This window comes from Chlorocebus sabaeus, chromosome 9 (assembly GCF_047675955.1).
Source record: "Chlorocebus sabaeus isolate Y175 chromosome 9, mChlSab1.0.hap1, whole genome shotgun sequence".
Classification (NCBI taxonomy): Eukaryota; Metazoa; Chordata; class Mammalia; order Primates; family Cercopithecidae; genus Chlorocebus; species Chlorocebus sabaeus.
Window position 1 is genome coordinate 129,606,297 of NC_132912.1, and position 25,576 is coordinate 129,631,872.

The window sequence follows — 25,576 nt, forward strand, 5'->3', positions numbered from 1 at the left end:
TTTCCTCCCTGTGTGCAGTCACGAACTCATGTCAGAGGACTCTGGCCTTCTGAAGCCAGCTGTTAATATACCCCAGTCCTGCGCCTGGATTCTTTGCTGTCTGCCTTGAGTACGTGTTTACTGTAAGGTGGTGGGTGGAACTCCAGGAAGGCTAAGAGCTGTGAGGTCCTCCAGCCTGCGGAACGAGCTGTGACTAGTTATTTGCACTTGCTTGCTAATAAATGTTTGTTTAAAACATTTTGTTGGCTGAGTGGAGACGCCCGGTGTGTGGGCATGTTGAGTAGTTCCTTACGGACCGTGGGGAGGGTGCATTGCAGGGCACTTTTACTGGCTCTCGTGACCAAAACGAGCGTGTGGGATTTGCAGAAGTGGCCTGCAGACTGCAGCAAATGTAGCACGCCCTCCAGGTGTGCTCATTTCCAAAATTCTGCCTCTTGATTGAAATATGGCCAAACAGCTCTTCTCAGATTAGGCTCCTCACTTGAATTTCAGAAGATGAGAGCCATGAATCAGCTTACTGCACCGCAGCCACATCTCTTCATTGGCGCCAGCCTTGCCATGCTATGCTGTTGGGGAAAGAGTGATGCAGCCATTCTCATAGGTGGAGAAAGAAAAATGGAGATTTTGACGAGTTTCCTAATGAGACAAACAAAAAGTACCATTTTTTCTTTATGCTGTGATGGGCCTGAGATAAGAATAGTATCCTCATGGCCGGGCGGAGTGGCTCACGCCTGTAATCCCGGCACTTTGGAAGGCCGAGGCAGGTGGATCCCATGAGGCCAGGAGTTGGAGACCACTCTGGCCAACCTGGCGAAACCCCATCCCTACTACAAATGCAAAAATTAGCTGGGCACGGTGGTACGTGTGTATAGTCCCAGCTACTCGGGAGGCTGAGGCAGGAGAATCGCTTGAATCCAGAAGGCAGAGGTTGCAGTGAGCTGAGATCGCACCATTGCACTCCAGCGTGGGTGACAAATTCAAGACTCCATCTCAAAAAAAAAAAAAAAAAAAAAAAGAATCCTCTCATTCAATCTTTGGAATCTGCTGGAAAAGAAATTTTTATTTTGGAAAATAAGTATTGTTAGCATGTTTTGGTAAACTGGCAACCTCAGGTGGTTCCTCAGCAGCCCCGTGTCTCCACCTTGAAATTCCCGAGGAGTCAGTGGTGATTCAGACAGCTGTGACCACATCATGGAAGGTCGCCCTGCATTGGTGATATGCTTCCAGTATTCTCTGGGCCAGGCCAAATTCCAGTACTGAGTATTATGCCAGATTGTCCTTGTCCTCTTCTCCTCTGGAAGGCTTTGGCAGGTACAGGCTTACTTTAGACTCTTGTCCATGTAGTCTTGTCTCCTTTGGTAAATGTTGAGATCTTTAGCCCTTCTTCCCAAAGAACACCAAGAGAAGGAATGAAAGATTTTGGCAACGGGCATTCCTCTTCAGCACCCCGAGCCGTGTCTGCGGCTCCCCTGCGTGGGTAGTTCATGGGTGCTGGAGCCCCACTGGACTGAGCAGCACTGGTCCGAGTGAGAAGGATAGGAGGCGTCAGATTTGGGGGCTGCTCTTCCATAAAACCAGCATGGCTGGGCTCCTTTTTGTCCACCCTACGGAGCTGCTGCAGGCTCCTCACTGACAACTGGTGCTCCATCTGCTCCGCCCCTCTAGCCGGTGCCAAGGGGGTTGCTTTTTGTGCAGGTATAAGATGGCCTGGCAGATTTATTCTTATTTATTTTCTTTTTGCTGTCTAATTCCAGGTTAAGATTCATTTGCTGGTTCTAAGTCCTTCTTTTGTTTATTTTCTTTCTTTTTGCTGTCTAATTCCAGGTTAAGATACATTTGTTGGTTCTAAGTCCTTCTCTTTGCAAATTATTATTATTTTTATTAATTTTTTTAAACTGGTTTGAAGAATTCCCAAAATGTGTTCTGTGGAATGTTTATTCCCTGGGATATTAATAGATGTAATAAGAGGGGTGTGGTCCAGTAAGTTTGGGAAAATTAGTAAAACTGAGTGAAGCAGGCTTCGTGCCAGGGCATTGCATGCTCTCCTGTGCAGTGAGCACCACCCGCGGAGTGGTGGCAAGGTGCGTTTTCCAGCCGATGGAGCTGGACACCATGGCAGGAGGATCTGCAGACCTCACCTCTTCAGAACAGCAAGCAGGAGTGTGACTCTGAGAGCATCAGGGCTCCCTACTAGAGCTCTGGCACCTGATCAGTGTTAGAAGTGGCTTCACATCCACTCAGTCTCCCAAAAAGCTTTTCAGGCCATGGGTGGTGGCTCACACCTGTAATCCTTGCACTTTGGGAGGCCGAGGTGGACGGATCATTTGAGGTCAGGAGTTCGATACCAGCCTGGCCAACATGGTGAAACCCCATCCCTACTAAAAAAAAAATACCAAAAATATAGCCTGGTGGGGTGGTAGATGCCTGTAATCCCAGCTGCTGGGAAGGCTGAGGTAGGGGAATCGCTTGAACCTGGGAGGCAGAGGTTGCAGTGAGCCAAGATCGCGGCACTGCACTCCAACCTGGACAGAGCGAGACTCCGTCAAAAAAAAAAAAGCTTTTCATGGTGATGTATTGGTGAAATAGTTACTCTTAGCTCATCCATAATTGCAGTGAAGGTTGCTCTTAGTGTCTCATTCCATAACCTGAGTGAGCAGTCTGGCCTTTACTGGCTCACAACTGAAACAGACATGCTGCCAGTACCCCAGCAGGTTGTTTTTATGAATATAAAAGTCTTTCATGTGGCTTTTAAAAAGCCTCAGTGAATCTTGGTGAGTGCATAAGATGTTGGTGACTGGAGACATTTGGTTGGTGGATATTCTTCCTGGTGTCTTACTGGCTGTTCGCATGGTGTTAGTTTTTGGAGAGTTGTAGTTCAGCTCAATACATTAAAAAATGAAAGTGTGTTGTTGTTAATTTAGTTGTTCTTTTATTATGTGTAAGCTGTTGCTTGAGGGTCATCCTTATGTACAAGGATTATTATTTGATGAGCTAGTAATGGTTGAAAGTGTAGAAGTATGAATGGAATTAAAAATGGCGTATCCTCACTACAGCCTCTATCATTTAAAAATAACACATGCTCAACAACAACAACCAAAAACTAAAGAAATCTCACATTACTCAAATGTTATAGTGCAGATGGTAAAAGTTTTCTGTATATAATGCTACACATTGGAGATATCTACTGTGCCAGCATTTATTTCCTGTGTTTATATTAACATTGCTATTAAGATTATGATTAGTTGTGTATTTTACAAAACAGCATTGTTATTTTTTTTTACTTAAAATTTAAAAACTTTTAAAAATTGTCATAATTTGCATACAACAAAATGCTCATTTCATTTTGTTTGGACAGTTTTTGTATAACTTTGGAACCACTGCCCGAAACAAGACATAAAACATTGCCATTCCCCAGGAACATCCCTCTTGGCCTATCTGAGCCCATCCACTCCCAGACAAGCAGCCACTCTCTGGTTTCTGTTAGCAATGTGTTTTGCCTGTTCTTAAACTTTACACCAGTGGGGTCATGCGCTCTTTTGGGTCTGGCGTCTTCCCTTCCACTTAATTCTCTTGCGCTCTTTTGGGTCTGGCATCTTCCCTTCCACTTAATTCTCTTGAGATTGACCCATGTTGCTTTGTTCATCATTAAATATTTGATTTTGCTTCTCTATTTCTGAGCAGTATTTTGTTGTATGAATATTTCATGATTTGTTTAGCCATTTTCTTGTTGATGGCTACATGAAGTACATGAAGTGTTTCTAGTTTTTGGCTATTCCGAATAAGGCTCCTGTGAATATTCTTGTCCAAGTCTTTGGTGAAGTTTGTTTTTGTTTCCCTTGGATAAGCACCTGGGGGTAGAATTGCCGGGCCAAAGGATACATGTATAGTTTTCTTTGTAAGATATTGCCGGACAGTTCTCCAAAAGGATTGTACCATTTTGCATTCCCACCAGTAATCTGTGAATATTTGCTCTGTATCCTCATCAACATCTGTATCCTCATCAACATTTAGTATTGTCTGACTTTGTAGCTATTGTACTGGGGGCAAAATTAGATCTCTTGGTGATTTTATTTTGCAGTTACTGGATGACTGATGATACTGAGTACTTGTTTATTTTTTTGATTTGCCATTTGTGAAATGTCTGTTCAAATCTTTTTCATTTTATATTTTGTTGTCTATTATTGATGTGTATGGTATCTGTGTGTATGTGTTTGTGTGTTTATTCACATAAATATATGTATTTTTTTGTGTCAAACACAATTTTTGAACATTTTCTTCCTGCCTCTGTTTATCCCTTTTCTTAATGGTGTCTTTCGGTGAGCAGAAAGTTTTAATTTTGTTGAAGCCTGAATCATCATTTAAAAAAACAGGGATTTTCATTTTGTGGCTAAACAATCTTTGCCAAAGGCCTTAACAATGCCCACAGTGTCTAATGTCACAGCACTAGTCTCGTGGCTATTTAAATAAAATTAAACATTACTTCCACAGTTGTGCCAGTTGTATTTCAAGTGCCCAGTTGCCGCATGTGCTGAGCCAGGTTGGACAGCTCAGAAACAGGTTTCCATCACCGCAGAAAGTTCTGTTGGGCACCACTGTTTCAGAAGCTTTATGCTTTTGACAGAATTCAACATCTGTTTATAATGAAATCTCTTGGCAAAGTAGGAATAGATGGGAAGTTCCTTGATCTGATAAAGCTCATCTAAGAAAAGTCATAGCTAACCTTATACATAATGCTGGAACATGGAAAGCTTTTCCTGTAAGTTCAGGAACAGACGTGGATGTCTCTTCTTGCCATATCTGTTTATTTTTGCACTGGGATTAGTAAAGCAAGAAGACATAATTGCAGGTATAACGATTGGAAAGAAAAACTGTATTTTCACAGTATGATTTGTATGTAAAAACCCTCCTGAATCTATTTTATAATTTATTTGAAAATAAAACAAACATAAAAGGAAACTTCAATTGTCTATGTACACATAATTGAGAGAGGGAATTAAAAGTACATAGAATTACAGTATGGTACAGTACAGTACAGTTTATGTTATTATCAAAAAGTCATAGGCCGGGTGTGGTGGCTCATGCCTGTAATCCCAGCACTTTGGAAGGGAGGCTGAGGTGGGTGGTTCAGTTGAGTTCAGGAGTTTGAGACCAGCCTGACCAACATGGCGAAACCCCATCTCTACTAAAAATACAAAAATTAGGCAAGTGTGGTGGTGGGCAGCTGTAATCCCAGCTACTCGGGAGGCTGAGGCAGGAGAATCTCTTGACCCTGGGAAGGAGCGGTTGCAGTGAGCCAAGATTGCGCTTCTGCACAGAGCCTGAGTGACAGAGTGAAACTCTGTCTCAAAAATAAATAATAAATCAATAAAAATAATGAGGAATAAAGTTACTGATAGATGACTGAAAATTGCAAAATTTGCTAAGAGGAATGTAAAAAGAAGTAAATAATTGGATAATATATACCATGGTCATGTATTGAAAAATAAAATACTGCTTGAATGTTTATTTCAAATTATAGTTTGAACACAGTCTCAATGAAAATTCTATATGCTTTTGTGAAAAAAAATGGACTAGCTAATTTGAAAATTTATATTTCAAAAAGTCTGAAATACTGAAATAATAATTTAGAAGATCAAAATTTCAAGATTTAAACATCAGTAGCTAAGATAGTATGGTATTGGCATAAGGACAGGCAAAAATATCAGAAGGAGAAAATATAAAATACAGAAGAGATTCACAGCAGACCTTTGATTTTGTAACTGCTGTTTTCTTTTAACAGCATAATGACAAAACTGGCCTTTTTTTTTTTTACTATAGTGAAGAGGGAGTTCTCACTTTGTGTATTGAACTGCTGTTCAGTATTTCATTGCAGGGATGTATCACCAATTATTGAACTGGCTGTCAAAGGTTGGGCATTTGCATTGTTTATATATTTTTTACTAGTCAGATCATGTGGCAGTGAACATCATTTGATTCATTTGTAATCGTTTCTGTAGGACAGTTACTAGAGTTGGAATTCCTGGTGTCAAAGGATTTTAATAACCTTAATTATAATAGATATTTCCAACAGATATTATAATATGTATTTCCACTTTACCCTCTAAAAAGTTTTATGCCTGGCTGAGTGCAGTGGCTCATGCCTGTAATTCCAGCACTTGGGGAGGCTGAGGTGGGTGGATCACAAGGTCAGGAGTTCGAGACCAGCCTGGCCAATGTGGTGAAACCCCGTCTCTACTAAAAATACAAAAATTAGCTGGGCATGGTGGTGCGTGCCTATAGTCCCAGCTGCTCAGGAGGCTGAGGCAGGAGAATCACTTGAACCTGGGAGGTGGAGTTTGCAGTGAGCTGAGATCATGCCACTGCACTCCAGCCTGGGCAACAGAGCAAGACTCTGTCTCAACAACAACAAAAAATTTTATGCCCATTTATCCAACAGCAGTGTTATGATACCCCAAAGTTTGTCTGTACTAGGCAGAAATTTATATTAATTTTCATGTATTTATTAATGAAGTTGATTAATTTCATATATTTGTAGATTTTTAAAAACCTTCTAACCTTCTCACATTCTCTAAAACTTTGAGTAGATCTATTATCATTTGAACTTTCTGGTTATTTGAATTATAGTAAAGTAAAAATAGTTTATTAATACATTTCCCTTCATCTTTAGCAAGGAATTAAAAAACCTATGAATTAAACACCGAAAATATATATATGTATTTTTTATTATACTTTAAATTCTAGGGTACATGTGCACAACGTGCAGGTTTGTTACATATGTATACATGTGCCATGTTGGTGTGCTGCATCCATTAACTTGTCATTTACATTAGGTATATCTCCTAATGCTATCCCTCTCCCATCCGCCCCCTGACCCCCCCACCCCACGACAGGCCCTGGTGAAAACACTGAAAATATTTATGAAGCCATGAATTAACATTAAGCTTCTAATATATAGTTTATTTATACCAACTGTCTATAATTGCTTCTGTAGTAGGATGAAAAATTTACAAATAATTTTAATCAATTTTTGTGTATTCTAAAGTATGTAAACTTTTTTTTATCATGGAAAAGGTTTTAAATGTTTTCATACTAGGATGTTACTTGGTTTTAGATCCCAATTTATAAATAAATAGACTGAGTGTAGTAGTCATTATGTTTTTAAAATTAAATGTTTTTGGGAATCTTATTAGGAAATGTAAAAAATATTTTAAAATCTTCATGTGTCCATTGGTAGTATTCTTACTATTCTTATATATTGTTTATACTCTTTTCTATAAGGATTTTTACAATATTAAAAATTTAAGACTGCTTCCTATTTGAAAAACTTTGTAAAATTTTAATTTTCAGTGTAAGAACTCTAGTTTTAGAAAATCAACTAACATGAATAAAAGTGTTTGAGATGCTCTCCAATAACAAATACTATTTCATGCCTTTAAAAAAAAATGTTGTAAAATACATATAACATAAAATTCACCTAATCATTTTATTTTATTATTATTTTTTAAGACAAGGTTTCACTGTTGTCACCCAGGCTGGAGTGCAGTAGCGCAATCTTGGCTCACTGCAACCTCTGCCTCCTGGACTCAAGTGATCCTCCTGCCTCAGCCTCTTGAGTAGCTAGGACTACAGCCATATGCCACGCTACCTGGCTAATTTTTGTATTTTTTCTAGAGGCGGGGTTTCACTATGTTGGCCAGGCTGGTCTCAGATTCCTGAGTTGAAGTGATTCTCAGGCCTTGGCCTCCCAAAGTGCTGGGATTCCAGGTGTGAGCAACCGCGCCTGGCCCCTACCTAATAGTTTTAAAGTGCAGTGTTGAGAAAATCGTCACCACTATCTATCAGAGGATATTTTTGGTGTCATGCCTTTTTGAAAACATTTTTTGTGTCTCGGTTTGGCTGTAATGAAAATCTCTTCGATTTTATTGTTTAACCTTCGGGAAGCTAGTGTTTTACCTGTCGAAGTCCTGGTTTCCTCATCCATTAAATAGGATAATACCGCCTCATAGTGTGTGCTGTAGAGGCTAAATTAGATAATGCATTTCACCTGCTTAGAACAACGTCTACACTTAGAAAGTGCTTATTAAATGCTCAGCCTTTGCGCTCAGGGAGAGATTTTATCAGGCGCATTTACTGATTAGGAAACAGGCTGGGCGCGGTGGCTCACGCCTATAATCCTAGCACTTTGGTTGGCCAACGGGGGTGGATTGCCTGAGCTCAGGAGTTCGAGACCAGCCTGGGCAAATGGTGATATCCTGTCTGTACAAAAATGCAAAAAATTAGCTGGGCGAGGTGGTGTGCGCCTGTAATCCCAGCTACTTGGGAGGCTGAGGCAGGAGAATCGCGTGAACCCAGAAGGCAGAGGTTGCATTGAGCCTAGATTGTGCCATTGCACTGCAGCCTGGGTGACAGGGTGAGACTGTCTCAAAAAGAAAAAGAAGATGTTTTACAGATATTCATATACTGATAGATGGAAACCAAATAAAAGTAACCTACTTGTGTATTTCCTTAGCAGTTAAGATTTGAGATATTGTCCTTTCCTGAGCTTATTTGTGCGTGTTTGTATTGTGAATAGGAAGCTGACAAAAGTGTTGAAGAACTACGTGGACGGTGCTGAGAAGCCGGGAGTAAATGAGCAGCTGTACAAAGCCATGAAAGCGCTGGAGTCCATCTTCAAGTTCATCGTGCGCTCCAGGATCCTGTTCAATCAGTGCGTACCTGTTCCCTGCACGGCCTCTCGGAGGACTGGCAGGAGATCCTTCACTTCTTTCCTTCCCCTTCTCTCGGCCCCTAATTCTTTCCTTTCTTCTTCTCCTCTTTTTCCCCTTGCTTTCTAGGCTGAGAGAGCACTACTCAATAGGGATCCTGGGGTGGGCTCCGCACTCTCTCCTTACCCTCCCGGGTCCCTGCTGGTGCCGAGGCGAGAGCCCTGTTCCTCATCTGAGATGTGTGCCTGTGAGTCCAGCCTTGGCTCCTGAAAGCATTCGCGATGGCGCAGGTGCAGTCCTGGACGTCTACCGAGGGCTCAGAAAGCCCTTTTCAGAATATCTTTATGTGGCACAAAGCCCCAAAAGAACAACAACAACAAAATAGGCCGGGCGCGGTGGCTCACGCCTGTAATCCCAGCACTTTGGGAGGCCGAGGTGGTTGGATCACGAGGTCAGGAGATCCAGACCATCCTGGCCAACATGGTGAAACCCCGTCTCTACTAAAAAATATAAAAAAGTTAGCCGGGTCTGGTGGCGGGCGCCTGTAGTCCCAGCTACTCGGGAGGCTGAGGCAGGAGAATGGTGTGAACCCAGGAGGCAGAGCTTGCAGTGAGCCGAGATCGCACCACTACACTCCAGCCTGGGCGGCAGAGGGAGACTCTGTTTCAAAAACAAAATAAATAAATGAAAACAAAACAACAATGAAAAGGCAAAACCAAGTGAAATTGCCTCACTTGGACAGACTCTGGGATTTCCTTCTCCTCTTTTCCTCAGTAGAGTGATGTTTCATTTTGGGAGAAGTCTTCCCACATAGGGTATTTCCATGAGGAAGGATACTCAAGTGCTGTAGCCTAGTGACATTTTTCACACACTGTGTGGATGCATTTATGAGTGATTTTTGAGCTTTAAAGTAAATCGAAGGGTTAAAGGGGAACAAGGAGAATATAAATGTATTTATTACCATTGAACTGTATACTTAAAAATGGTAAAGATGGTGAATTATATCTATGTATATTTTACCTCAATAAAATAAATTGGGATATTTGTGACTTGATTATTTTATAGAGAGCCTTAATACTGTATAGATACAGATGCAGGTTAAGAGCTGTGCTAAAATGAGGACTTTCTAAGTTGGCCCACGTCTCTTCACTGTATGATTCAAAGGATGTGAAAAGCAAGCGTATTGAGGGTGTAGTGTGCAATTTCACTCCCTCTGCTTGGTTTTTTGGGGGATGGCTATTTTGTGGGTGACCTGCCATGAGTGATGTCGATGGATGTTGGTGGTCCTACGTTGTTACTGTTCTTGTTGTGAGTTCCACACACAGATGGGGTTCATTAACCTGTGTCCCTCTGAATTAGCAAATACATTTGCCTTTGAAAAGCATGGTGCCCTTGTAACCCATTAGCGAAAATCAGCGATTGTAAGTGTGGACCCACATCAGTGCCTTCCCGTTTCCTCCTCACTGCATTTCCGTTTGTCTGAAGCAGTTGTGTCCAGAAGGACCCAGGAGAAGGGGAAAGAATTCACAATCTAACCATTTGTCTACCATGTTAGAAATAAGGACAGAGCAACAAGTGATTGCCTGTGTTGACCTATCGAAGTCATAAACAGGGTGGTAACCACCAGTGATGTGAGACTGGAGTGTGTTTGTGTGCACTCTGGGGTGCCCATGGTTAAAACCACAATCCTCGTGCTGCCATTTTTGCATACAAAGATGGCATGTTTGAGGGCATCATGGTTTTATCGTTGACTTAGATATTAAAGATACACCCTTTTATTTTGCTTATTATGGATATGCATGACCTTTGGTGTGGATTGAAGCTTTCCCTCAAGGGTCTAAGTTGTCATTTATTTGCTCATTGTCAGGGTGAAACACAGCATGGTAAGCCGGGTTATGTTTTCTTGTATTTTAATGATGTTTCAGTACAGTTAATTCTATTTCAGTAAAGTTAATTCTGTGAAAATGAACTTCCTGGCCCCCTCTGCTTTGCTCTTATATTTTCCCCACTGATTTTAAATCTCTGATGATACTAAACTCAAATCAGTACTAGGATGGGAGGATGAACTTGAAAGAAGATGTTACAGATTTTGTCGTGTTTTATTTGAAAAATGTTAATCTTATGCAGTTTGTGATCAATATGACATTGACTCAGGCATTTGATGATCTGCGTATTCTCACCAGATAACACTACTGACTTTCCCTTTCATTCAGAGGTTTGTAATTCAAACGATCGTGCATTGATAATCATGGTGTTTCTACTATTGTAGTAAATGCTATAATGCTGCTTTAGAAAAGATTGCGTTACCCAGGTAGACCAGTAGCAAATTATTTCTCTGCCTCTTTCTTTAATCTCCTTCAATTTCAAGCTACAAATGGCACAAAATCTTAGATTCATGGTCCATAATTTTTTTTTGTTTGATGTCTAATAGTGCTTAGGAATATGATTGGCTGCATGTAATAGAAAAACCCCATTTATGTAACTTAACCATATGGGGTTCACTTTTTTTTTAGTCACATAATGTGCAGCCTGGAGGAAGTGTTCCGAGTTCATGCACTTGCATGAGGACTCAGTGTCCGGATGTCCTTGGCTCCTTTGATCTCTGTGCCCCACTATCCTTAGTGGGGTCTCTTTATCTCCTAATCCTAAAATAGCTCCTGTCCCTCCCAGCATCAGCTCTGCGTTCCAGGTGGAGGAGAGGGGAAGGCAAAGGGGAGACAGCTGTGCCAACTATTCTCCTTCAAAAGAGCTTTCCTATGTCACATGACCACCCTACCCGCAGGAAGCTGGAAAGGATTTTTAGATGGGCTGATTGATGCTTTCTACAAAACCAGGGTGATTTTAGTAAAGGAGTTAGGGAGAAATAGATAATGGATGGGCAGTTAACATTCTCTTCCTCATACCTTCAACCCAGAAGGTCTGTTCTCTGAGAGCTTCCCTGACTCATTCTGGGTTACTAAATCTTACTTAACTAGGCTTTGCAGAGCCTTTCTTGTCCATTGGTTTGGGAGTCAATCTCTGAGACTTCTGTCAATAGTATCTCTTTGGCTTTAAGTATCTCTTTAGGCCCTAAGTGATCCACTGGCATGGTTTAGTCCTACTAGGCTACCTAGAAACTGACTGAAGTACTCAGCTGCCCCTTGTGTTTGGGACAGGAAGTGTTCAGTGCTAAAGTCATCTGAATGCCTGCATTCTGGCGCTCAGCAGTATGGCACAGACCGTGATCCCTCTGCCTGCCTTTGTCCTGGTGTGGACCCAGCAGGAGCCACGCATGGTCCACAAACTGAGTTTCTTTGCTGGGATAACTTGTTTGTTAGAAGAGTTGAGACTGTCGAGGACACAAAGTGGTCACAAGACAAGTTGTAGCAATTGTTACAACTCAGTGAGGCTCCCTAAGCCTCTGAGGCCATTGTCTGGGCATTCCTGACTTTAGCTGACCAAGTACTGCAGTGATTCTGGAGATCTTGACGATGCTGCTACTGCTCCTGGTCATGATGATGATGATTATTTGAGACAGGACCTCCCTCTGTCACTCAGGGTGGAGTACTGTGATGTAGTCATAGGTCATTGCAGCCTCAAACCCTTGGGCTCAAGCCATCCTCCTGCCTTAGTCTCCCAAGTAACCAGGACTACAGGCAGGTGCCAGCACACCTGGCTAATTTTTTGTAGGACATGGTCTCACTGTGTTGCCCAGGCTGGTCTCAAACTCCTGGCCTGAAGCGATCCTTCTGCTGTGGCCTCCCAGAGTGCTGGGATTCCAGGCATGAGCCCCTGTACCCCACTGATTCTGGGGAGGTTGATACTCATGTTCCTTCTCTCCCTCCCTTTTCCTCCCTTCTTCCCTAGCTTCTTCCTTCTCTCCTTTTTTTGTTCTTTCCTCTCTCCATCCCTCCTTTTTTCTCTCCTTTGTCCCTTCCTTCCTTCCATGAATACTTAATGAGCATTTGAGCCCCAAGTGTATCCCAGACTTTCATAGTTTGACTTTATTATTTTTTCTCTGAACGTTTCCTGAATGTGGATCCTGGCTGCCTACCCTGATTTCGGAGGGGAGAGAAGGACATAACGTTCTTTGAGACGTAGCGCACCTAGCTGCGTTGTGCAGAGACAACAAATACTTAAATTTAAATCTGTATTCTGAAATGGCTGAGAAGATATTTCATAGATTTTATGAGAGGAAAAAACCCATGCCCTTAGAATATTGGATGGTAGGGCAGAAGTCTTCTAGTAATCCCTCCCCTTCTGTCCTCCTCACCTCAGCTCCCCATCATCCCACCACAGCATGTCAGTTGTTACTTCATCTGTGCTATCACAGGTCTGAATTGTAGATGAAATCGTTTTCCTAGCTTGTGTAGGCTACTTAAAGGAAAAAGAGCCCCACGTCCCACGCAGATGTCTAGGATGTCTGATCTGTGACAATCTCCAAGCATGTCTCCTGTGTGGTGCTGTCAGAGGTGGGGAAGAAAACAAACTAGGACTCTCATCTTCTTACCTCCAGCATGTGTATTACCTTGAGAGAAAAACAATTGTGCTCACAGCTGGAATTCATGAATGTGTTTTCCTTTTTGCAGTTGGGATAAACTTTTGAGATCTTATTTTTCTTTTGCTTTCAAAATGGTCTGCTGTGGTTTCCTGTAATGCAGTAGCTTTGTTAAATTCCAGGATAATTGACCGTAATTATTCTTCCAAAGAACAAAGAGGTGAAACTTTGGAGACGAAGATACTGAAGCTTATTGTTAACTTACTATTTTTCTTGCTATGCAGTCTTATATTTTTTGTTTTGTTTAGAAAGCTCATTTTGTTTTGAAATGAGAACAACAGTTTAAAAGCTATGGCCCAAAGACATTTGATTCCTGGGGAACCCACTGAAAGATTCCTGACAGCCAGGGGCACTTCTCCACTGGTTTTTGTTTGTCTGTGTTTTCTGTGTGGGCGGATCGCATTAACTAGAAAGCCAGAAAACAGATATCCTGCATCAGACCTTCAGAATCAAATTACTAAATCTAGTTATTGCCTGCCTCCTCTTCTGGGTTTCCTGCGCTTTGTAGAGTTTTTGCCTGTCATCTGGTGTTTGCTTTATAAATAATTAGTTATTGATCATGAATAAGTTGTACAGACCTTTTTGCTCTCATTCCCTGGGTCACAAAATAGAATGTAGTTAATAGACAAAGATCCTGTCATTCCTTGTTAATGAATACTTATTTAAGTAGAGCAAGGAATGAGCAGATCTTATTCATCTGTTTATTGATATGTTTCTGAGTTGTTTTTTCTCAGAAAAAACAAGTGGCTCTCCCTGGTTTGTCTGGGAAAACGAAAAGGGAAGATTCTAGAGACTTTCACAGTGATCTTTTGTTACAGAAAGATGCTTCAAAAGGATCACTGCAAAATGCTATGTTCTAAACATGCTGGTTGGTACAAGATAAACTGTTTTACATTTTTATTCATGAGAGGTTCTGCAGAATTTTTAAAATTTTAAAGATTCATTAATCATGCTTTATAGATTTTGAAGCTGTGTTATTGGGGGCATACAGATTTAAAATTGTGATGTCTTTCTTGTGGATTTATTCTTTAATCAATATGAAAAGTTTCTCTTAATCTTTTGGCTAGTATTTGCATGGAATACCTATTTCCATTCTTTTATTTTGGTGCTTTCTGTGACTTTATACTTAAGGTGTGCCTCTTATTAGCAACATATAGTTGTATTTTTCTTTAATCCAGTCTGACATTCTTCTTAATGGAGCATTTCATCCATTGATATGTAGTATAATTAAGTAATATGTTAGATTTATATATATTATTTTTACATTAATTTTCCCTTCCCCATCTGTGTTATGTTCCCCTTTTACTCCTTTTTTGCCTTCTTTTATACCAGTTACACTTTTTTTAATCATCCCATTTTCTGATTTCTTAACATATTATTTGAATATTCTTTTACTATTATTTTGAACAATTATCCTAGAGATGGTAACTTGCATGTTGGACTTGTTTTAGAGTATTTCAAATGGTTACTCTTACCAATCCACTGATAATGCTAGATATGGCCAGAAAAATAGCACACTAGAATTGCCATTTTCTTCTCTTCTGTTTATATTATTATTGTATTTCAATTCTACATGTTTCATATTCCATAAGACATTACTGTTATTTTATACAGTCAGTATTCATTTGATGTGTTTTATGTTTGTAATTGTTTTTCATCCTTCAATTTCACTTTTCCTTTGGGATCATTTTCTTTCTGTAACTCCCTTGTATTACTTCTTTTAGTATTGCCCGGTTATGGGGCTCTGTTTGTATGAAAATGATTTATTTCATCTTTGTGTTTGAAAGATATTTTCACTCACTATAGCATTCTAGATTGGAAGCTATTTTCTTCTTCCATATATTATTCTATTCTGTTTTGATTTTCTTCATTTATGGTAAGTCATTAGCTTTCAGACTTATGGATACATCTTTGAATTTAAATGGTATTGTTTTCTTTCTTGCTGCTTTTAGTTTGTCTCCTTTTCTGTGGTTATTGACAGTCTTACTATGGGTTGCATAGGATTGTTTTTGCTTTTAATTTATCCTGCATTGCATTTTTGAATTTTTTGATTGGTATCTTTGATCAGTTTTGGACGATTGGTGGCCATTGTCTGTTCTAATGTTACTTTTGTCTCATTATCTTCCTCCTTTTCTCTTGGCACTTGAATTACATGTATGTTAGATCTCCTCAATATACCTACACATCCCTAGCCCTCTTTTCTGTATTCTCTTCCTTGGTACTTCTGTTTAGTTATTTTCTGTGGATTGTCTTCCATTTTACTAATTCTGTCTCTTGCTGTGTCTACTCTCTATTTTGTTAATCCATATAATACATTTTTAATTTTAGAGATTATATTTTGTAGTTTTAGAATTTCCATTTGATTATTTTTAAATAGATTCATTTCTCTACTAAAAGTTTTCTCTTACCTTCTATTTGTCATATTTTTATCTTATTTTCCCTGTTCTCAAATATGATGATTATAGTTGTTTTGATGTTCTAGGAAACCGTAATATCTAGATTATCTGCAGGACTGTTTCTGCTCTCTTTTTCCTCTTTCACTTGGACTGTGGTCTGGTTTTCTGCTAAGGTTAATAATTTTTGTTTGAAGTCAAGACCTTTTGTATGTAAAACTGTAGAAACTTCAGATGATATGATCTTCTTCCAGAGATAATTCATCCTGCCTTTTTCTAGACAAAATGGGTCTGACCATGTTATTTTAATCAGAGCCTGCTTAGTTTCAAGGCTACATTGTACCCTTAGTATGCCTCTGTCTCCATTTACTATGCCTCTGGCTTTCTAGGATCCTTTCATCTGAGCGTCAGCTCTGTTACCTGGGGACTCTCTCCCTGGCTTTTTCCAAACTCTAGTCATTTTCTCTGATGACTGATACAAATTCCACTTTGCTTTATAGAGGTTTTCATTTTGGTTTTTAGTCTTCTACCCCGTACAGTTCTAGGAATTACAGTTGTCCTGAGGGGAAAAATGATTGCAGTTTGATGCCTCCAAGGGTTGCACCAGTCTACCAGGTGTTCTCCATGTCACTTGCAAGCAGAAGTTCATGACTCACATCATTTTAATTGTTTGGTACATCTCTTAAGCAAACGCCATTTGAAAACCCTTATTTACAAAACAGATCCACTAGGTTGCAATTTCCCATTTTACATAGAATTTATTCCTTTACAGTGGAATCCATTTAAATATCAGACTACCTCTAGGGTAATTAATTATCACTTAGTTTACAAAACTTTCCATTGTACACAAGTTTTCAGGTATCGTATATTTTTAATTAGGCAGCAAACTAGTATTAATAAACTCTGTATTAATAAAACATCTGAGTCACAGTATTTTAAAATGCAAATGTGTTGCTTTTTAGTAACACAGCAACTTGAAGTAACTGCTAATAAATAATTTACAGATGAGACTTATTTTCAATTAGTAACATATATTAGCATACATGTAACCAATGCACAACTTCCTTATTACCTATTTATTGAATATGTCCCACCTCTTGAATACTTTTCAGTTACCACTGATGTTGAAATGAACACATTTGTATAGCACTGTTACTCTGAAATAAAAAGTAAAGCAACTCTTGTAATATCGTGTTAAAGGATTAGAAGATCCTGGTAAATTGAGTGTGTTGTTGATTTTCAATTTGTGACATAATGGGTTTAAAAACACTGGTAGTGGCTGCCTGGCAGCTCACACCTGTAATCCTAGCACTTTGGGAGGCCGAGGCGAGTGGATCACCTGAGGTCAGGAGTTCAAGACCAGCCTGGCCAACATGGTGAAACTTTGTCCCTACTAAAATACAAAAGTTAGCTGGGCATGATGGCGGGCACCTCTAAGCCCACCTACTTGGGAGGTTGAGGCATGAGAATTGCTTGAACCCAGGAGGTGGAGATTGCAGTGAGCCGAGATTGTGCCATTGCACTCCAGCCTGGGTGACAAGAGCAAGACTCCGTCACAAAAGTAAATAAATAAAATAAAAATAAAAACACTGGTAGAAAACACAACAGCATCTTAATAGTGTAATTTTTGTGGGGTAGAAATAAAGCTGAATTTCCCCATCCTCTTTCCCTCCTTCTCTTCCTTGGCCCTTTCCTCCCTCCCTTTCTGTATATTTTCTGTGTTTTTCAGATTTATAAGATGTAGTATGTTACAATGAAAAGGCAGTGAGTGGTAGCATTAAGAGTCAGCCTCTGTATGTGGAGGCATGCCACCTTGACTGAGTGATCTGCATGAGTCTCGCTGCCAAGTCACCTTCCTTGCTTCATGGATGTTGAGGATGTGGTCTCTCATTCTAACTTGTCACCCAAGGGATTCCCTTCATGGCTATAGACAGGGATTCAAAAAATGTTGAGGTGTTTCTGCCAGGCCCCCACAGTTTGTGTGTTTCTTTGCAGACTGTATGAAAACAAGGGAGAGGCCGACTTTGTGGAATCTTTGCTGCAGCTCTTCAGGTCCATCAATGACATGATGAGCAGCATGTCAGACCAGACCGTCCGGGTGAAGGTGAGTGCCGGCCACCGCCAAGGCAGGCTTCTCTTTCTTTTCTTCTTTCATTATCGTTTTTGGAGGTAGGTATTTTGATTACAGTTAATAAACTTGCCCCAAATACTATAGTTGTTAATGTCAGAGATCTCAATTTGATTTTAAGAGCTGTGCTTTTTTTTTTTTCCTCTTTCGTTCGTTCGTTCGTTCGTTCGTTCGTTCGTTCGTTCTTTGTTTTGAGATAGAGCCCCACTCTGTTGCCCAGGCTGGAGTGCAGTGGCGCGATCTTGGCTCACTCCAACCTCCGCCTCCCAGGTTCAAACAATTCTTCTGTCTCAGCCTCCCGAATTGCTGGGAGTACAGGTGCATACAACCATGCACAGCTAATTTTTTTTTTTATTTTTAGTAGAGACGAGGTTTCACCATATTGCTCAGGCTGGTCTCCAACTCCTGACCTCAGGTGATTCACCTGCCTCGGTCTCCCAAAGTGCTGGGATTACAGGCGTGAGCCACCGTGCACGGCCTTTTTTTTCCTTTTATTTGTAGTTGACACATAATAATTTTACATGTTTATGGGATACATGCTGATATTTCAATAGAGGTATACGGTGTGATCAAATTAGGGTAATTAGCATAGCATCACCTTGAACGTTTTTCATTTCTTTGTGCTGTGAACATTCAGAATCCTTTCTACTAGCTTTTTGAACATACATACTAAATTATTGTTGACCTTCTTCACTCTACATTGCTACAGAACACTGGACTTTATTCTTCTTATCTAGCTGTAGCTTTGTATCAAAGTGCACTTGTAGATGAAGGGCTTCGCCTGTGGCTGAGTGAAGGGGCTGTGGGCCCTACCAAGCCTGAACTAGAGGGAAAGGCCCCGGAGCCTATTTTCTAGTGAACATAATCACGCTCCATGTGCAGTGAAATCCTTTCTTCCTCCTCCCCAGGTGCTTTTAAATATTTTCATTGCTTCTCTCTTTGCTCTTTGGAAAGAGCGATTCTGAATTTACTTTATTTAAATTTGGGGGAATTGATGAGAATCATGTTTTACACCTGATTTCTCAGGGTGTCCATGCCCCGGAAATGGTGGTGAATCTTCATGCTTCAGTGGATCTTTGCCTGTGCACAAGAGCGAGCCTTCCAGTGCCCTGTTCTTCTGTTCTTCTTCCCTCTTTTGATGCCCTGATCTCACCGTGTGGTCCTTTGGGAGAAAGATGCCTTCCCCTCATGAGGCCTGAGTGTTCTTTAGGATGCTCACTGGTGTGGAAGTGCCTGGGAGGCCCATGGAGCAGCTGCAGAACCCCCACACTCTAGGCTATTCCAGTGATGGCAGTTTTCACTGGGCTGACTTATTGCAGAAAGAGCTGTACAACTTGCAATTTGCTGCCTGCACTAATTCCTTCAAAGAACAAGAATCTTCCAAATGATTAACTTACATCTTTCACTCGACTGATCATGGTAGACGCTTCTGTTCTTCCTCTTTTAATGTTCGTTTAGTGTATAATTTTAGAAGGCATTCTTACGGCTAGTGTCTTAAAAGTATTTTGGTCAAGTCGTTTCCCAGCCTTAAAGCTTTGCCGTATGCCCTGGAACAAAGATGTATTTGTGCTGAGACGTGGCTTATGGTTGCTGTGACCAAGGAAACCAGCATAAGCAGACATGAATTGAGTCGGAGCCTACCTTTCATCTCAGAGGTGGTGCAGCTGTTCGGTGGAGCCTTTTGGACTTTTTACTATGATTTCTTGATTTTTTTTTTTACATGAATTTACTATAAAAATTGGTGATTTATACAGAAAGAAATATATGTGGTGCATACATTAAAATTTTAGGTTATTTTGGCAACTTGATATTGCCCAAAGCTGTCTTATTGTCCCAAGGTTAAAATTAGCAATGTGTATGGTACATTTACTACTGAATTCAGTGGCATTTTAGAAAAACAGACGTGCATAGTGTAAGAATAGATAAAGATTACAGGAAGTTTTGAGCCCAGCAGTAATTTTAGATTGCTAAATATATTCTTACATTATTAAATTTGATTGGGCTTGATTTGTGTCTGCCTCCCTCCCTTGAAGTCAGATTACTTAGTGACTAGGGACTGGGAAGACCTTGCTTCAGTGGGTGTTTTATTATAAGACACAAGCAAATTGAGTGACGTGTGTGCATCGATGCAAACCTTACATCTGCAAGACAGATGTGTTTTATTAGATATGTCGCCTCCCTTCTGCTAATTTGGATCATATTATTTCACAATAGGTGCTTTCTCGACGACGTTGGAAATTTAAAGATTCCCATCGTGGGAGCCTGGCTTTTGTGGTGTTTTAACTCTTTCAGTTTTGCTGTGTCTAAATGGAAGGAAATAACCTTGTGAATCATCTTACATAGACAAAGTATATTTTCAGACTGTGACATTTAAAAGTTAAAGATTGTTTCCCCAAGCATGGCCCATGTTGGTACCAAAGGGTTGATGCCTTCCCAGTTCAAGTGATTCTCCTGCCTCATCCTCCCAGTTGCTGGGATTACAGGCACCCACCACCATGCCCGGCTAATTTTTTTGAATTTTTAGTAAAGAAGGGCCCCATCCCCTTCTTGGTACCAAACCCGCCACTGGTATCCACTTTGCAGTTTAGAGTCAGCCACGGGATTTGACAAGTCAGTGAAGGGGGAGGGCAGGAGGAACTTCAGATGTCATTTACTGCAGGGTAAGCGTGGTCTCCAGCTAGAATTTTCAACAGGACTGTTTTCATTGATTTAGTGACAAAATTTTTCCAAGGTCATTTAAGTGAGAAAACACAAATGGAGGATGCTTGGGCAAGTTTTTATGTTAAGTCAAATGTCCAGGAAGCTCCGGTGAGTGTGTGGACGCTGCCTCCCTTCACTCCCCTACCCAGCGGCCATCTCTCGTTACCCCCGCTCCCCAGGCGTCCGCATGCCCAGATGTTTCAGTGCCGCCTCACCGTCCCTCAGTTCATGGCCCTCAGCCTCGGGGCTGCAGCCAAATGCTTTTTGAAAACATACTGCCGTGGCCAAATAACATGAAATTCCCCGTTTCTAAGTGTCCCGTTCAGTGGCATTAAGTACAGTCACATTGTTGTGCAACCATCGTCACCATCCTCCTTTAGAATTTTTTCGTCTTTCCAAACTGAATGAAACTCCAGCCCTGTCAAACACCAACTCCCCTCAGTCCCTGGCAGCCACTGTCCTACTTTCTGGGTCTAAGAATTTAACAGCTCTGGGAACCTCATGGAAGTGCACTCATACCGCATCTGTCCTTTTGCGTCTGGCTTTTTGTTTGTTTGTTTTGTTTTGTTTTGAGACAGAGACTGGCTCAGTCACTCAGGCTGGAGTGAAACGGCGCAGTCTTGACTCACAGCAACCTCCAGCTTCCTGGTTCAAGTGATTCTCCTGCCTCCCAGCAGCTGGGATTATGGGGACCCACCGCCATGCCTGGCTAATTTTTTTGTATTTTTAGTAGAGACGGGGTTTCGCCATGTTGGCCAGGCTGGTCTTGATCTCCTGACCTTGTGATCTACCCACCTCGGCCTCCCAAAGTGCTGGGATTACAGGCGTGAGCCACTTTGTCCGGCCGTGTTTGGCTTCTTTTACATGGCATAATGTCTGCAAGGTTCTACCGGGTCATACATGTGTCAGAATCTTCTTCCTTTTTAAGGTTGTCATGTTGCTGTGTGTCTTGTCCACGTTTTGCCTGCGCACTCGTCCCTGGACAGAGGCTCGGCCTGTTCCCACCTAATGGTGGTGGTGGTTCATGCTGCTGGGAACTTGGGTGTACAGGTGCCTCTTGAAGACCCTGCTGCCAGTGCTCCAGAAGTGGAATTGCTGTTTCCCGTGGTAATTACTTTTCAAAGAATCATCCTGTTTTCCCCAGCACCCCACCATTCTACTGAAACCTCATTTGAAATTCCATATTGACTTTCCCTTAGCAGCTCTTTCTGCAGCTCCTCGAGCTCCAGGCCGCACACCACCTACCTTGAGTGAATGATGCTGCTCTGACTGCCCCACTGAAAAGACCTGGGGTTGGAGGTGGAGGTTGCAGTGAGCCGAGATCGCGCCACTGCACTCCAGCCTGGGCAACAAGAACAAAACTCAGTCTCAAAAAAAAAAAATAGAAAAGAAAAAAGAAAAGCCTTGGGGTCTCGGCATCACCTCTTTCTGTCTGTTTCCCTCTGAAGAGGAGAAGCCTGCCTGCTGCGCAGTGCTGACCCTCCCCCTCCCTGAGACCCGCTCCACCCCTTGCTGTTTCCTCACCATCTCAGATCTCCTGTCTTCACCTTGGGCTGCCTCTTCACCAGGCCCAGATGTTCTGGAAATTCAACCTCTGCCTTCTGGATTCTTCTTTGACCTTGGCGTCTCTCTCTCCCACCTGACAAGAGGGTCCTTGGCCCCATTGCCTCTGCCCTCCAGTCCTGTTCTCTGTTCTGCCCCAAGCGATTGTGGCTGCTGCTCCTCCCGGGTGCCCCCGCAGCCCCCAGCTGCGGTGTCTCAAGACAGCCTCGGAATTCCCTTCTGCTGTCTTCTCTTCCCTGTGCTACTGTGGCGGTGGTTTCTTGAACCACTGGGCTTGGTAGGTCCCCAGTTCTTCTTCCTGAAATTAGGGCGGAAAAGTCTTGGAACCATTTCCCACACCCTGGTGCTGGACCGGCCCCTTTTTTCCTCGGCTTCTCTTTTGGTGTTTTCCTGAAACTCCCATCTGGCGATGACTGGCTGTTTCTCAGAAAACTGTGCTGTTCTTCAGATGCCAGGAGAAATGGGTCAGATTGCAGTGTGTGACATCCAGACGGCTTCACAGGCAGCCCACCTGGCTCTCCAAGCCTTTTCCCCTCTTGGAGACCCAAGTAGAGCCAGTGCCTTCCCCAGGAAACACCAAACATCTGGGTGTGGGGAGCCTCCTGAGAGTTAGCTGCCCCCATCAGTGGTTGATAGAAATAGCATGAGCGCCTAGTGCCGGAATAACTGGAGATGATACTGATCAGCTGCTGTTCACCATGCTTTGTATTTCTCAACTGATTTAGTCTTTACAATTGCCCTATTAAATAGATACTTTGATTGCTTTCTGATGAAGACACTGAGGCCTAGAGACCTTCGTTAACTTACCCAAGGCCACGCAGCTGGGATGGGGTAACGCCCTGGTTTAAACCCTGTTTGGCCAGTTCCAGAACCACTCTTTTCCCCGTGTGGCTCCTAGAGACAGTGTTGCTAAGCCCTGGCTATCCCATGGTGTTTGCAAACGGGGCCCATGCCTGCCATCCACGTCAGTGGAGAACAGGCCGGATGCTTTGGGCTGGAAAGATGCCGACATCGTCCCTGGTGGGGCTTTCCATCTAAGTGGACGTGCGTAAAGCAACTTAAAAACTGGTGAAATGCCACAGGAATTAGGTGAGTGTGAAGGGGAGGGGAGGAGAGTTAGAAAGGGCCGGTCACGAAGGCTGGTGGAAGGAGACCTTGGCGATGGCCCCACTGTGTTGGCAGCAGGTGGCTGTTTCTTGGCCACTTGTGGATTGCAGTGCTGAATTGGGGCGTTTGGGGCTTTGCAGTCAGTTCTTACAGGCATTGCCATCTTTTCAAGTCCACAAATATTCCTACCTTCCCTTGAGATGACCCTAGGAAAAGACTACCCCATGCAGGACCTCGGCATAGTCTGTTCCATCTGGGGCTGAGAATTCCAGAATTTTCTATAGAAGGAAACTTTGACCATGATCCACAGTGGGAAATTGATGCTTACCTGGTACGTGTGTGTGTGTGTGTGTGTGTGTGTGTATGTGGGCATGTGTGTTGTGCATATGAAGCTAGAAAATGCTCATGAAGAAGTTGTGCACTAATACCCTGTGATGCATTCTGGCATTTTCTGGTCTAGTCTCCTTTAGTCTATTCTAGACTAATGCATTTCAGTTAAAAAAGAAATTGCTGGTTGACAGGCACTAAATTTATTTCATGATCACTAATGGATCTAAACCTGCATTGGAAAAACACTGCTCTTTCTCCATCTCAGGACTCTGCCCCTGTGTCTCCTGCTTCGTTTATTATGAAAAGATTATTGTTCGCTTTCTGCATTTCTTCCATTGTTGTGTAAAGCCCCAGGCCCCTGGCGCTCAGGCAGCTTTCCCGACCGGCATGCGGATTGGACTGGGGTGAAGATTAATTGAATTTGAGGCCCCCCAAGCTGAGGCTGGCACACAGATGCAGAGGATTTGTCTTCCTTCTGGGGCACTGTCCCCAGGGAGCAGGCTTCCCCGTCTCTTTCCATTCTAAGCATCACATAGCACCATTTCCATCTGGCCTTCCTCGAGAGGGGCTGTGTTGAAATTAGCTATTCTGTAATCTCAGTAAATACAGCTGGTGGGTTAGTTCTGCCCTCCAAGAGGCACCTTTTTTGATTTCCTTACAAATAATTTCCTGACTTGAAATGAACTGTACTTTCTTGCCTTATATCTTACCCAGAATTCTTCCTTATGAGAAGTTTTTGCTGCTTTTTGTCTATTTATTTCCAGGCTAGCATCTGGGATCCACACTGCTACTCACAAATTTGTACACAGAGAACTTTATTGTCCTCAGAACAAATGATCTGAATGTGTTAGGGATGATGACAATTTAAGATCAGATGAAGTAGGATTTGCTTGCAGGTGAGGAAGTCATGTTTCACTGAGTAACTCTGGGCCTGTCTTACAGCAGCTCCTGACTTCACCCCTTCGTCTTTATATGTGTGTTCCAGATTTTCATAAAGATATCAAGTCCTGGTAGTTGCATTAAACAAAGCAGCCATTTATTGCGTCCTTGCCCTCAGTTTAAAAGTAATATGTGATCTGGTTAGAAAAATGCCAAAAAGTTAATTAAGAAAAATAAGAATCATTTATCACCCTACCTTCCAGAGATTACACTGTTAGCATTTTTGTTTCTATAATGGTGAGCTCTTTTTGCTCATTTAGCGTTATGCTATATATGCACACACATATGTATACACCCACACCTATATATACACATATATAAATGTAACATATGTATAGTATAAATTCTCATGTGTACACACACACACACACACACGCTTTTACAGTGTTGCATTTTTCTATATATATCTGCCTGTGTCCTTCAGTATTTTTCAAGCACACATTTTCAAAGGTTACACATTGCCTCATGGCTATATGATAACTTACTTAACCAATTTTCCATTTGAGGGCACTTAGCTGGTTTCTAGTTTTCAGTTTTCATGAACAGTGCTTGGCTGACCTCTTTGTCTATGGCAAAGGCCGTGCTCCATCTGGTTTGCTCTGAGGCATCCAGATTTTCAAACGCTCTAAAGTACTAGGAAAGTCATGATCAAGGCGATTAGGACTTGATTCCTGGGTGATGACTCTGTGCTTCTTTTGTCAGGGCCATGTGTATGAAATGTGTCTGCCCCACCTTGGTTTCCACTAGAGCTCCCGTCTGTCTGTGTTTCTTTTCCACTTCCTTCTATGCTTCCTGGCATTGGGCTACGCAGCTGCCATGGTGGATGAGTCAGGAGCCACTTTCCTCTCTCGGAAGCCACCTGCTTCTGTGACCTTTGTGTTTCTCGGTACAGGATTGTTGGCCAAGTTAGATAAAGAAGTGAGAACTCCGGTGAGTTCCACTCCCTCTGACCTGACAAATCAGGGCCTGGAGCAAACCGGCCAATGAGATGTTGGCACCATCATAGACCAGCAAACAGCTTAGAGAAATTGGGGAGCATTTTGAGCCAGAAGGGTTTACTAAGAGCAACTAATAAAATATTTTCACCTTGATTTTGAGTGGGGGGGTGTGCATTGATGGTGTTAATTGATCTGAGGATGTCATGGGCACGAGTCAGGACTCTGAGAGTCTCTCG

At 42.0% G+C, this 25,576-nt stretch overlaps 1 protein-coding gene across 3 annotated transcripts in view; it reads left to right on the forward strand.

Annotated features, from left to right (window-relative positions):
* The window catches only part of DOCK1 (dedicator of cytokinesis 1), a 545,325-nt gene that overhangs the window by 136,502 nt on the left and 383,247 nt on the right, over positions 1-25,576 (forward strand). For all 3 annotated transcript variants that reach the window (XM_038009711.2, XM_007964409.3, XM_007964410.3), the window contains exons 22-23: positions 8,573-8,707; positions 17,631-17,739. In XM_038009711.2, the coding sequence (XP_037865639.1) occupies positions 8,573-8,707; positions 17,631-17,739 (244 nt within the window). The remainder of the gene's footprint in view (positions 1-8,572; positions 8,708-17,630; positions 17,740-25,576) is intronic.